The 13,103-nt window shown below is 45.9% G+C and overlaps 1 protein-coding gene and 1 long non-coding RNA gene across 17 annotated transcripts in view; one reads left to right on the top strand and one right to left on the bottom strand.

The window, feature by feature from the left end:
• The first annotated feature begins 229 nt into the window (after positions 1–229).
• Positions 230–8,551, top strand: LOC128149257 (uncharacterized). Of its 8 annotated transcripts, none has more exons than XR_008237586.1 (4): positions 230–853; positions 3,336–3,464; positions 5,729–5,881; positions 6,409–8,551. It is a non-coding gene; the product is annotated as an uncharacterized LOC128149257 (long non-coding RNA). The 8 variants fall into 8 exon arrangements; XR_008237591.1 differs by having other exon boundaries at positions 2,957–3,464; XR_008237593.1 differs by lacking the exon at positions 5,729–5,881.
• The window catches only part of NF1 (neurofibromin 1), a 105,415-nt gene continuing 98,235 nt past the window's right edge, over positions 5,924–13,103 (bottom strand). For 6 of the 9 annotated variants that reach the window (XM_052804238.1, XM_052804234.1, XM_052804236.1 and 3 more), the window contains 2 exons: positions 10,792–10,930; positions 5,924–8,905 (listed from right to left, as the gene is read on the bottom strand). In XM_052804238.1, the coding sequence (XP_052660198.1) occupies positions 8,800–8,905; positions 10,792–10,930 (245 nt within the window). In that variant the 3' untranslated portion in view covers positions 5,924–8,799. Of the gene's footprint in view, positions 8,906–10,787; positions 10,931–13,103 lie in introns of those variants that run through there. The other 3 variants (XM_052804239.1, XM_052804240.1, XR_008237585.1) reach the window with 2 other exon arrangements.

Below are 13,103 nucleotides of genomic sequence, written 5' to 3'. Positions count from 1 at the left end.
CGCCCCGCCCCGCCGCGCCACGCCCCTCTCGCGAGAGCGCCGCCTCCCGCGAGACCCGCCCTCCCCAGAGCTCCGCGCCTGCGCACGACGCTGCCTCGCTCCCCGCCGCCATTACCTGAGGGAGAGCGGCGGGGCGGGCGTTGGCGTTCGCTTGCCTTCTTGTTGCCGTGGTTTGGCGGAGGACGTTCGATCCGCCGCCTCGCTCCCTCCCTCCCTCCCTCCCTCCCGGCGCTCGGCATTCGCGGGGATTCGGCGCAGGGGGAGCCTCGCTCCGTGTCGGGAGAGCGGCGAGGAGAGGTGCCGCCGAGGCCCAGTCAGCCCCGGCTGGGCCGGCTCCTGTGGTGTCCCTCATCCCCGGGCGGGAAGCAGCCCGGCGCCTCGCCGGGCCTCTGCCCCAGCAGCCCGGCGGGGCTGCTTAATAGAGGGTTTTCCGCTCGCCGGCGTGGCGCAGCCCCGCCGGGTTTCCCTCCAGGCCGGCGGCGTGGCGAGCGCTCCCCGCCCTCCCACAGCCGCCCGGCCCGTCTGGTCCCGGCGCTTTGCCCCGCGGCTGCTGCGAGGTGGCGAGCTGCCTCCTCTCTTAGTGGCGGGAGCTGCTGTTAGCTTCGGCTTCGGCCAGTCCCTCGGGTACCTGATTCACCTCTTCAGAGGGCTAGGAATGGCTCTTTGCTCCTCTTTTCCTCTGGTAGTCCTTAAAGGCCGCATCTGAGCACCCTCATCTGCTCTAACTGCTCAGCCCTGTTTTCTGCTGGGATCACCAGGCTCATCTCAGCCCCGGAGCCAAAGCCCTCAATTGTCTCCCAACACAGCCAGATGCTGCTGGCTTCCACCGTGCTGTTAAGACAAGTAAACAGAGGTGAATCTGTGCTTTATACAAAGTTTTAGACACATGCTGCAAGTGCTTAGCTGATGATGAAACGTTACGACAGTAAGCAAACGTATTAGCTAGCAGCTACAGCAATGTGGGATTGGAGATGCTGTCCGCCAAGGCTGAACCAGAATAAGGAATGAAAATCTGTGTTCTGGCAAGGTTACCGCTTAGCTGCAGTAGCACAAAGTTGGAATTGATGGAGACTTTTGTTTTCATTTTATTGTTAAATAGGTGGGACGCTTCCCTCCAGAGCTTTTTGCATCCTTAAAGAAAATACAGTGTGTAAATGATTTCTGTGTCCCAAGGAATCTGAGGCTTTGGCAGGGGGAAACACAGTAGAGAAGCGTGGCTTGTGTTTGCAGGCGCCGGAGCGCTCTTTGGGGCATAGGGGCTTGTTTGATAGTAGCTTTCAGGACAGCTCTGGGCAAGTCGCTTGGAGGAGACTGTGGGAAATAATAGTTGTAGTTATTTTAAGGAGCTTGGGAGTTTGCACAGCAGACTGGTATGAAAGAGGAAAAAGGATATGGGGTGTGGCTGGAGCAATCTGAGAAGCAGCCATGCCTTGGGAAAAGTTCTGCACTGACCTTTACGGGGGATCATTGTTAATTTCTGTGTTAATAACACTGTAACACCCAGGTGGGGAGGAGTTTGGCCTCCATGCTGGGTCTGTGTGGGAAGAGCCGTTTGGGAGTGGTGTATATTCTCTCCAAATAATTCAGTTGCACGGAAAGGCATGGAGTCACCGGACTCAGCTTTTTCTGGGTGCTGCTTCTTCCTGTGCAGCCTGGCACTGCATTGGCTTCTGCTGCAAATCAGAGGGCACTGGGGTGGCCTGTGGGACACTGCTGTACCTGCACTTTCTCAGAATTTGGTTCTGCGTTGTGTGCAACGAAGAAGAAACTGTTCTTGGTTTGTCACTGGACCTGTCTTTGTGGTAACAGAGATGGCTCCGGATTTCCCAGTGGAACAACGCAGGCTGCTTTTTTTATCTTTTGGAAACTCGGGGGCAAAGTCAGAGGGAAGAAATAGGCCAGGGACAGATGGCTGATGCAAGCGTGCTTTGGGGCAAGAAAAGGTAGCAGGGAACAGCAGAGCAAGGAGAAGTGAGACCATTAACAAGAGTAATTCCTGGTGGCAACCAGTGGGAGCTGCAGCAGTGTATCAGTCTCCTTACAGCTGTGAAAGCCTGATCTTCCTTTTCATCTAGGTGTAATAGATTACTCCAAAATTAGACTCCTTCCTTTTTCCAGTAACCAAGTCTTTCATTCTGCAGAGCCTTTTCTGTTCCTGTGAGCTTGCCTGGCTGTAACCAGCATGCTCTACGCTATGTAGTGGTGCAGGAAATCTTCTGTTGTAAACACCTCAAGAGCAGGACACCAGAGTAGTTTTATTGGCCTAACTAACCAGGCTGGCTGGAGTTAAAATTGCTCAGTTGTTTATTTACACATGTATGCAGCAAGCGGTTAGTACATTAGAGAGTGTAAATGAGTAACTTGGAAAAATCACAGAATCGTGTTTGAGCAGGATTGTCCTTCCTAAATTGCTAATTTGTGTAAGTATTTTTCCATTAAAAGTTCCTGAGTTGCCTCCATCTTTTTGTTTAGAACAGTCAAATTAATAATAAATGTCTGCTTAAAGACTACCAATTGCACCATGCATGAAGTAGAAAAAATACAACAATGCTAAGACTTTGCCCTTTTAATGTCTTTAATTGGAAGATCTCAGAAGTTTGTCTGTTAGGAATTCCGCCAACTGACGGCCATCCTTGACTGTTAGAGTTGGGCAATTCAGGCATTTAGGATGCCTGATCGCAAGATGTTAAGGATTTGTGCAAGGTCACAAGGACGGCCTGCGTCAGACACACATGGTGACCATGAACATTTTAAGCTCTTGGGACAAAACCGGTATCTTGCTCTGTGTGCAGTGCATAGCGGAGATCTTACAGCAGTCAAAGTCCATAAGCTTTGCTAGAATGAAAAGAAAAATATATTCCATTGAGTAACAATAAAATTATACTGATGTCAAATAAACACTGCTAACAGAACGATTAACTGCTTCCGTGTCTGACGAGTCACGTTCTTCTTACAGAAGCAGTTCACGTCTCTGAATTTTTCGTGAGTGGGAAACAGCCTTCTAGACTGCTAGTTCAATTTTCATGATGATTTAAAAAGCAAACAAATGTTCCCGGCAAGAAAAATGGGCACCATACAAAGTAAAAGGATTACTGAAAACGAGAAAAGAACAGGTAAGGTATGTCAGCATCCTCGAGGCCCATTTATTCTTCTTTGTTGTAAATTACAGGTCTACCCATTAACATCTCAAACAGAACTGGAAAATTAAGGCCAACAGAACTTGTACTTGCTGAGCTGCTTTGCAGGGTATTTGATCCAGTCCTCAGAGTGCTACAGCAGGTTCCTTGTGCTCAGTGCGAGCCTGGTTTCATCTGTCTGTAACTGCTCTCTTCCAGCGGGCCCGGCTGGAGGGAGAGCAGAGGAGAGTCCACCCTGGAGAACAAGATCCAGTGCAGCCTTTGGAATGACAGAGTACACAGAGCTGGCGATGGCCTCCTCTCCCCTTTCCATGAGCATCTCTTTGCGTGAGTAATTCAACACACAGCAGGACTCAGAAGCACAGAGGCAGCCTTTGCTCTTTGATCCCTACTGCATGGAGACCTAGATGCTAAGTGTTTTGGGCAAACGCGGAGATTCCTTCCCTCGTTTTGTTGTGCTGCCTCAACCACCCCAGTGGCCTCACTTGTGTTTGTACTGTGGGGCCTTTAAGCCTTTGTGTTTTGCATTGCTCTGAACCAGCCTCTTCTTTGGCTCAGAGCCACTGTTTCTGTGCTGTCTCTGGCCCACGTTCGGTCACGCCTGTTTGTAGATGGTTGGGTGGGTCTCTCTCACGCTACACAGAACTTTTCATTTCGCCCTCTTTGCATGTGCTACCACTGCGAGGAGAGCTGAAAGCTTCCTCTTCTACTTGCCTGATGCTGCACTGAATGCACTCCAAGCCATTTGGAAATGAGCACGGCGGTCTCACAGTGAGCTCCAGGAGGGGTAGGGGGCAGTTAGTAAAGGGAAAGGGAATCACCGAGAAGGGGGAAAAAAAACCCCGTGGCTGATACTGCAAGGAGCTGGGGAGCACAGCCAGCAAGCAGAGGAACTTCATAGAAAGCAAATAAGGGCAAAGGGAATGGAGCCCAGAAGAGGTGAGGCAGAGGCACCCACTGCCCAAACCGCCTGGCATCTTACGTTGTAAATGTAAGTAGCCTCAGGAAGCAGAGTTGATAAGCTAGAGCCTGGAAAACTTGCTCACAGTGAGGCCTGTCCCTGATCCACCTCTTCTGGAAAAAAAAAAGTAAAATACAATTTAATAGTTCAGTGGGATTTTCTTGAACATGTAGTTAGTTGCTCATCGCTATTTATAGCACTATCGTTTGAATAGCCCTAAAGATGCAGTCATCAGACTTTTTTTCATTACTGCTTTGAAGAACAAACCCGTACTTGTTTTAACAAGTCACATCACAGGAGATGTTATTCTACACTCTCCACCCACACAACCCTGGGATTTATTTTCATTTGAGAGCTTGTTAAACGTAGCAGCACTCAGTTGAAAAAAACAATGTTCCAAGACACAGGATTCACAGCTATAAATCATGAACGTTGGTAGTAGGAAAGGACCATCGTTGCTTTGACATGGAACCGTCAGTAGCACTCTCCATCACTACAAGAGGTTGGCTTTAGTTTTTAGTTCTGTGACACTGAGTGACTAATTGCATTACATCTATTTAGGGTCATGTGTTCTCTGTCCACCTTTCCTGGACAGATGGGGCCTAAGGAGAGGGTAGAAAAATAAAAAGCATTTGACAATGGCTGAAGTGACCAACTTGCAGTAGAATTCAATCCTATGGTAGGACACGAGGGACCAGATTTTCACCCCATCTCGTGCACGTGGGCGTTTGTGTCGCTGTAGTGGCAGTTAACCCATGCCAACGTGTGGTCACTCACCCTCACAGATGGCTCCACACCATTCTGGGGTCAGCCAGCTGCAGCAAAGAAGAGGGCACGCTTCTCTCTCCCCAGCCTCACAGCAGCTCACTGCAACAGACAGCTCAGCCATTTCCCTTAGCACCTGATGCATTTTCTTAAGCCAGCTGCTCACAGCCTGAGATGAAGCTAATCCTAGCAGTGATGCTGACAGAGGTATCGAATTCATCACAAGATTTACATCACAAGTTTAGTATGAAACTTCTGGGATATCTAAAATATGAGTATTGTGAGGAGTTGTTATTCCAAGTCAGAGGTATTTAGAAATATTTATGCCAGTCAGAGAGACAGCTTAATATTTAGGAATTAGCCACTCACATTATGGGTCAGTCTCACGGCCCGTGAATAACAACTTCCTTTCTATCCCTCCTTGTACAGTTTTGCCCTACTTAACTCTAGAACAGAATTTATATCCCTGCAACAAGAAAGTTCTGGATTTTTACTTTGCTAATTTTTTTTCCTTTGTAAAATATTTTAGCAGCACCAGCATCAGCTGGGCAGGGATGTTGAAACTATTTCCTAAGACAGAACTGCTTGCTCCAAGGGTGCAATTTTTCCCCTAAATATAGCTTTTCCAAGTGCATAAAGACGCAACTAAAATAAAATTCTTTCTCCTTTCATTCCCTCACTGTGGCCACAGTGTATTTTGTGATCTCAAGTAGCAGGGAAGCTCAGCTGTCCAGAAGAACTTCAAAAATGTTTTTAGCAGCAGTGATCCAGTATGTGTTGTTCAGGAAACATCTCCTGTATGGCTCCCCACTCTACAGTCAGTGCTGCTACTTCTGATTTAGGATTAATGAACGTTTCCTCTAAGGTAAAGAAAATGTGCTCCTGCAATTTAACAGTTCAGAAGCTGCAGCTCTTCCATTCATGCAAGCCCTGCTGGCAACAGGAGCGCGGCAGCAAGTCACCAGGTCCCTGTGCCCGCACCTCTGTCCTGCCTGTTTTCAACTGAGCAGGCCGCATGGTATGTTTAGTATGCAGGAACAATAAGATGTCTCAGAAGAAGTCAATGCAGTCACGCTTTAATGTGTTTTTACATCCTTTTACGATTCACAAAGCCAGAATATAAGTACTTATACATTTTTAATAGGAAAGTAATATATTCCCCTAAAAGAAAAATAGATTTGATTAATCATTTGTCATAAAAGTTGCCTGACAGTTGAAACTTCAAGCTTCTAAGCTAGAAAAGCTCAAATAGACAAATTATACTGAAATGTTCTTTAAAGACCAAGCAGCTGTTTTATTAAAATATTAAATTTACATTTTAAAAAGAAATATTCTGATTTATTATTCAATTATGATAATCTTATTGAAGTGACATGAAATTCATGACAATGGGCTTTATTCTGTCCAAATTCTGTCCTCAGTTATCCACGGGCAATCAGTTTTGCCAGTATTTAGAACTGTGCAAGATCACACACACAGAGAAGCACCATTCTTTAAAGACAAATCCGAGACACTGGGTTTCAGCTTGATTCTTATTTTTCCCAGAAAAAGTGGGTTTTCAGGTCTGGGACTAGGGCTGCATCCAGCGCCTGCTGCGATGAGGCCCTCAGTTCAGACCCAAAGAACCCATCCAAATCTCACCGTCACAAGAAACAGAAAAAGGATTTCAGAATACACCAACTGCGTCCCGCAGCACAAGGGAATGACCTTCGAACAACTTGAGGCAGGTTGAATTTACATTTTACTTCAAAAAAAAAAGGGGGGGGGGAAGTACATACATGAGGGGAAAATGGGGTGAACAACAATCATCTGAAACCGGGTTTCTACCATTTTTACCTACAGTTACCAACTGCATTTGAATCAGCAGGGCTCTTGCCAGCTGTCGCACACTTGCTTACAGTATGAATAGGATTGTGGATCAAGGAAACATTTTCAAAGTTGAGGCCCAAATGGAAATAGTAAGATATCATACACAGTGTAAGTTTATAGTACACAGCATTTTTTTTTTTTTTAAATGACGTAACGCAACAGCAGGAAGGAGTAGTAGTAGTAGTTAACAGTTACTAACACTAGAATAATCAAATTTGTATGTTATACATATACAGCAACTAACTGCTTTACAAAAAAAGCAAAATAATACAATATATTGTCACATGTATTTACAGTGTAGTAAATATACTTTTCTGTCAAATTTTACACAAAAACTATTTACAGGTGAATATACTGCATTAAAAAAAAAATTGTGGGACCAACACTAAAAGTGACTTTCTGTGGTAAGTTTGTTGCATAACAATAAGACGTGCTTCATTACATTTGAAAAAAATTAACCTTAGAATGAAACCGAAAAAGCCCTAAAACCTACAACCCAGTTAGGAATAGAGCACTGGAATGCTCCCAGGTGCTCAGTCCACAATACTTATTTGAAACGTTTCCTGTTCTTGGAAACCTCATGCACATTAAAGCAGAAACATTGGCATAATTAACAGGTAGGTTATGCACTATTCAAATACTACTGAGTTATCTTTAAGTCAGGGAAAATACAAACACAAACAAAATGTTAATCATCTTTACAGTACTTAACTGTAGTTAGTGCGAAATGGGTAACGTGTTCTAAAACAGGGGTGTCAAACATACAATCCCCATGATGTCGTTACATGGTCCACGTGTTAAGATCAGATTTTTCTGAATCTAAGTTTTCATTTCAAAGTACACAGACTCCACAGCTGCAGAACCAGACTTCAAGAAGCGACTCGAGCAGCCGACGCAGCAGTGACTGCCTGGTGGTCTGCAGGCTGCCTGAAACAGCGACTCGAAGGTGGGAACTCTCTTAGATCAGTCTCCCACTCGTTAGATCAGGTTTCAAGCCCACATCGTCACCAGCAACCACCTGCTGATCACTAGGAGCGTAAATGGAGTAATGGGATGAGGAGGGAACGGAAGCAGGCTGGACTGGGAACCAAGAGCGGTGCTCACGGGAATGAAACGGAGCAGGATGGAGAATATTCAAAACGGGGAATGAGAACAAATAAGGGAGGGTGCGAGAAAGGACACAACAAGGCAAAATAACAGCCACGGCTGTTAGAGGGTGCAGGCGAAGTGATGAATGTGACAGTAAGGCACTGAACAACTAACTAATTACTAATAGAAGTTTAATCATTCAAGAAAGGCCGTGTTTTCCCCCTTGATCTAAGCACAAGCTTCCCAACTGCTGGTACTGGGAGAGAACGTTCCTGTGTATCGGGGCGCCTGTGATCCTGAATTAAACCTTGGCCATCGACTGTAATTACACCCAAATTCAGCCCCCATTACCTAACATGTTTGACACCCCTGCTCTAAGAAAGTTCAGGTCCTCTCACTGAACCATGCAGTGAAAATATTAAATGACTCCCCCTCCTTCCAGGAAATAGAATAAATTAAATTTTGTTGACTGACTTCATGAAGATATCAGTTTTTTTCAGCTGGGACTGAGAGCCCAGAGTAATTCTAGTTCTCACATGAAAGGTAATTTTAGTCACTGTCCATTTTGATTCCATATCATGTATTTCAAAGACTGCATTAATTCTAATTTAGGGACGCTTTTTTTCTATAGACAATGGAAAATGTTGACAGAGTTGCTCTCAAATGCACCCAGTCCAAACAAAACTGATTTGGTAGTTCATCTGGAATTACTATTTCTGTTTAAAGAAAATCTGCTCGTAGGAGAAACAACTGACAGCAAATTACCTTTACAAGAGATTCTTTTTTCCTCCTACCTACAAATCTTCAGGCTTCTACAATTCATTGTCTTCAGCAAAACGGAAAGGGCTGGAATTAGCTTGATTCAGTACAACCAAGTGCAAACTGGCAGTGACGCTGAAGGTGGCTCTCGGCAATCTGATGCATGAGATGAGAACGGGTTTTAATCAGTGACTCCCGAAGTTTTACATGCATAGCAGCTTAGGACGTGGCACAAGTCACTGCTCCATTCCCACATTCAGTTCTAGCCTCACGATCCCTTTCATAGTCCTGTATCAGTTCAGCAACCACATTTCTACTGCAGCTCCTACGCCACCAAGAATAAAAAAATTTAGTTAATTGCACGAGTCTTCATATTTTCCAACACGTCTATTTCAAGACTGCTAATTCTAAGTTTTCCTCTTGTTTTGGCAGACTATTTGCATATTAAGTTTGTGTTCATAGTTTTTCCAGGACTGTAAACAAATTAAAGAAATTAAATTGTTATTTTATGAATCAATACAATAAAGGTATTTTTATTTACATAAATGTTACATTGTTACTATGTGGATACATGTGAATTATGTGCTATATCAATAAAATCTGAACACTTAATTGTACCATTCTCTAATAATTTAGCTGTGGAGTTTGATTTACTGAAAGCCACTAACAAGATTGCACTAGAGGATTTTACTTTATATAGTGGATATGCTTTTTTGTCCTTTAAAGCCACTTGTAAATTGTTAATTTCTAACACACAACAGGGATCTGAAACTGGGAAGTTTAACTGTTCTTCAGCAGGAGATATACGTAGCCCTCCAGTGAGCACCCAGGTGACAGGCCCTTCTGTCAGAATTTCTGCTCGCCTCCGAGATCAAACGCTCTGCACGTTTTCAGTCCGTGCAGGCAGCGTCTGCAGCACCCAGCGCTGCACCTGTACACGTCATCAACATAGCAGCATGTTATCACAGTCGTCCATCGCTGATACACGACTGTAGCTGACAAGTCTTTCACAGTGACAGCAGTTTCAGTTTTGTGTAACCCCCAAGTACGAACCCTCACCAACTAAAACCCCTTGAAAGTTCTGCAAGACAGGTTTGACTGCAGACGTCTGTACTGATACCAGGAATTGCACTGCAAACATTCAAACGTAACCTGGATTTGACACAGTGTCAGTTATTTTTAAATTCATGTACCTTAAGCAAACATTGCTGTTTTTATATCACTGCTTGGGCAGCACAAAAGCAGCTTCGCCAAACACAATCTCCCAGAGCTGGAAGTTAATTCATTAAATTTTCCCCTCCATACCCCACTGGTTATTCTGCCAGGAATTTCTCGAAGGTGCGTGTTGTTGGAAAGGGCAGAACTAAAGCAAATGCTAAATGGAAGAAAGAAGCAATAAATTTTCAACACTGCTACAATGACAGCGTAAAAGTCAGTTCTCGATGATTTTCTTTCCACTATTCAACCTTTTTTAGTGCAGTTAAAGTACAGAAAAAAGAAAAAAAAAAAAGTCTGCTTTGGAAAAAAGCCAGTTTGTCCAGTCTGGTCCATATACAGTCCAAGTATGTGAAGCTACAGTCTGGGGAATGAAAGAGACTCGTACAGCCTCCTTGTCCTCTCAAATTTATTGCTAATTACTAGAAATTTAACCTAATCAACCACTTCTGGTTAAGCTCATTGTACTGCGGCTATCCTAAGTTTCTTTTAAGTATGGTAAAAAAAAGTCCACAGCTAAAAATCTTACAGGTTTGAATTAAAACCAGGATTATAGTAACTGCCCCCGGCTCATAAAGCCACTACCTTGAAAAGTGTGCAAACAGGATTAAGGATTAACACTTTCCTTTAGAGAAGAAACAAACAAGGCAGGTAACAGAAGCAAGGTAGAGCTGTCTATGGGAAATGGCTTTCGTATTTGGACAAGATACGGTTCTGCAGTGTTAAAGAACTCCACGCCTCCTCCGGCTGCAAAGTCCGTCAGGATCTCTATGAGCGGTTCTGAAACACTGGCTTAAATCAAAAACAGAAGGAAAGAAATGAAGGCATTAAAATTCAGGCAATGTTTCAAGAGTTGATCATCTGGCAACACGGCTGACGGGATGGGAACTTTCAAAATTAAGTGCAGCATCACAACCGGCGGAGGGCCCTTTGCGCGGGGCCCGCGTGTGTCAGTCAGTTTCCAAAATTAAAAAAAAAAAATTAAGAAATAATCACACAATCTTTTTGATGCTGTGACGTTTGAAACTGCCAGCACTTCGCTGCTTTTGCACTTGGCTGGCGGAGCCGTGGCGCATCCTCCCGCTGTTGGAGTGTCCGGCGGTGGGCGAGAGCTCCACGTTCTCCTTGTCGATCCCTGGGGAAACACAAGGACCGAGGTTACCCCTCGATGCTTTTGGCCACCCTGTAACTTAACGCTTTAAAGGTCGGCTCTTCCCGCAGACGGACGGACGGACAGGCCGGCAGCGACACCCGACGGGAGAGACCCGCCCGCCGGCCGCCAGGGGGCGCCCTCCGGCAGCGCCGGTCCCGCGCGCTGCTCCGGGACGGGGGGCGGGGCCGGTCCCGCTGGGGGCGGGGCCTCGGCCGCGCTGGGGGCGGGGCCAAGGCTCGGTCGGAAGGCGGCGGGACCCCGCCGCGCTGAGGGGCGACACCAAGCGGCGGCAGCGCTGCCTGCCTGGTGAAAGCGCTGCAGCACCCGGTCACGACGTGGGTTTTGTTTTAAAAAAAAAAAAATAAATAAAGTGTTATTTGTGGTGGCTTCACCCCGGCAGGCAGGCAAGCACCGCAGACAGCCCCCCTCGCTCGTCCGCCTCCACCCCAAGTGGGACAGGAAAGGAAGAGTAAAAGCCAGAAAACTCGGGCGTCCCGATTCAAGTAACAAGAAAAAAATCTAGGTAAGGGAGGGATTTGTGGAAGACAGACAGACAGCAAAACAAAACCGGTGATGCAGAGGTAATCGCTCAGCACCCACCCGCCACGGGTGGACCGGTGCCCACCCAGGTCCCGGGCAGAAGACGGCCAACCTCCCCCCACCGCCCTCTTCCCACTTTTATTGCCGAGCCGCGCGCCGTCTGGCACGGAAGAGCTCTCTGGGCATCCCACCCGGCTGGGTGCCCTCCAGCCTACTGCCCACCGCCGTCTATTCTCCGGCACCGTTCGGTCACAAATGTAGAACACGGCCCCACGCCAGCTGCTGTGAAGGAAACCGCCTCTACCCCAGCCAGGCCCAGAACGCTATTTTAGCCAGGCGTAACACAATCTCGCTGTCAATGATGTCTCAACAACCACTCCGATACAGCTATTTCATTGCAGTACTGCAGCATGAAAAATAACTTTTTCAGGATCAGATGTATGACCCCGTGTTCAGCGAGAGCCCGGACTTTGACCAGATAAAACACCTCCACGTGCTGAAGTGCGATGCTCGATCTACACACTCACCTACACACAGCTTGTCACATTTCAACATGACTCGTTCAAATAATCTTTTTCTCCCCCCCTTAAAGCTGCAGACTGAATTTGCTGTTAGTTTAATCTGTCTCCAACAATAAAAGACAAAATACTGTGGCCTATGGGCACTGGCTGATCTGTTTCAATCTACGCTGCTCTCCTACAACAACATGGAAATAGATGGGGCTAAGAACTGTTCACTGAGTTCACCCAGTCAGCTCTTCAAACAGGAACAGGAATTTTGTTTAACAGGGAAAATAGGACACAAACGTTCACACGGCAGATCAAGGTTCTCCTACATCCTCAAAGCATCCGTACCCACTGAAAACACTGAAGTCTTCCAGGCCACAAGACCTTTTCTGGCTCTAGTTTTGCAAAGACTGAGTGAATGAAAGAGTTTGACTCAAGTTTCTTCTGGCTTTTACGCTCTCTAGGAGGAAGAACTGACAGACTGTCAAATCTATGGGCTTCTTCCAGCCAAAAATCAATGACTGCTGTTAAACAGGGGAACGGCGGAGTGAGGAAGGTTCATTTCTGAACCTGCAGAATTCTGCTGCAATGGCAGAGTCTGGTTCTTGCTACCAGAGAAGATTCATGTGTATTCAAGTACCTACAATTCCCCTCAACGCTGAATCTCGGCTCACAAATAAAGATCAGTAAAAGTACATAACATACAAATCAATGTTGGAGGACGCTGTCTCATTGCCAGGAGGAATGAAAGGCTTAGCTGACTTATTCTGCATACAGCAGAAATAGAACTGATGCAGGCATTCACTTGAAGAGTTAAGTGTCAAAGTGTGGACACCAATTATAATGATTTAAACCCTGACAAACAGAGTAAAAAAAAAGAATCAACAATTAACTTTTAACAAGGACAAGTAAAGAAACAGTTTTCTAAGCAGGGTATTAACAGGAAACACACGTAGAACAGGCGAGTCTGGAAATCCTTACAAGAGCTGCTATTGCCTAAGTTCAGCTCCTCCAAAGCCAGGAGGCGGCTTACGGAGTACAAGACGAGGATGAAACCAGACAGGCTTTATACCCAAGTGAATGTACCTTTCTGAGAAGCTTTGGATGTT

This window comes from Harpia harpyja, chromosome 12 (assembly GCF_026419915.1).
Source record: "Harpia harpyja isolate bHarHar1 chromosome 12, bHarHar1 primary haplotype, whole genome shotgun sequence".
Taxonomy (NCBI): Eukaryota; Metazoa; Chordata; class Aves; order Accipitriformes; family Accipitridae; genus Harpia; species Harpia harpyja.
Note: the sequence above shows the minus strand (reverse complement) of the source record. Positions and strands in the feature narration are given on the sequence as shown.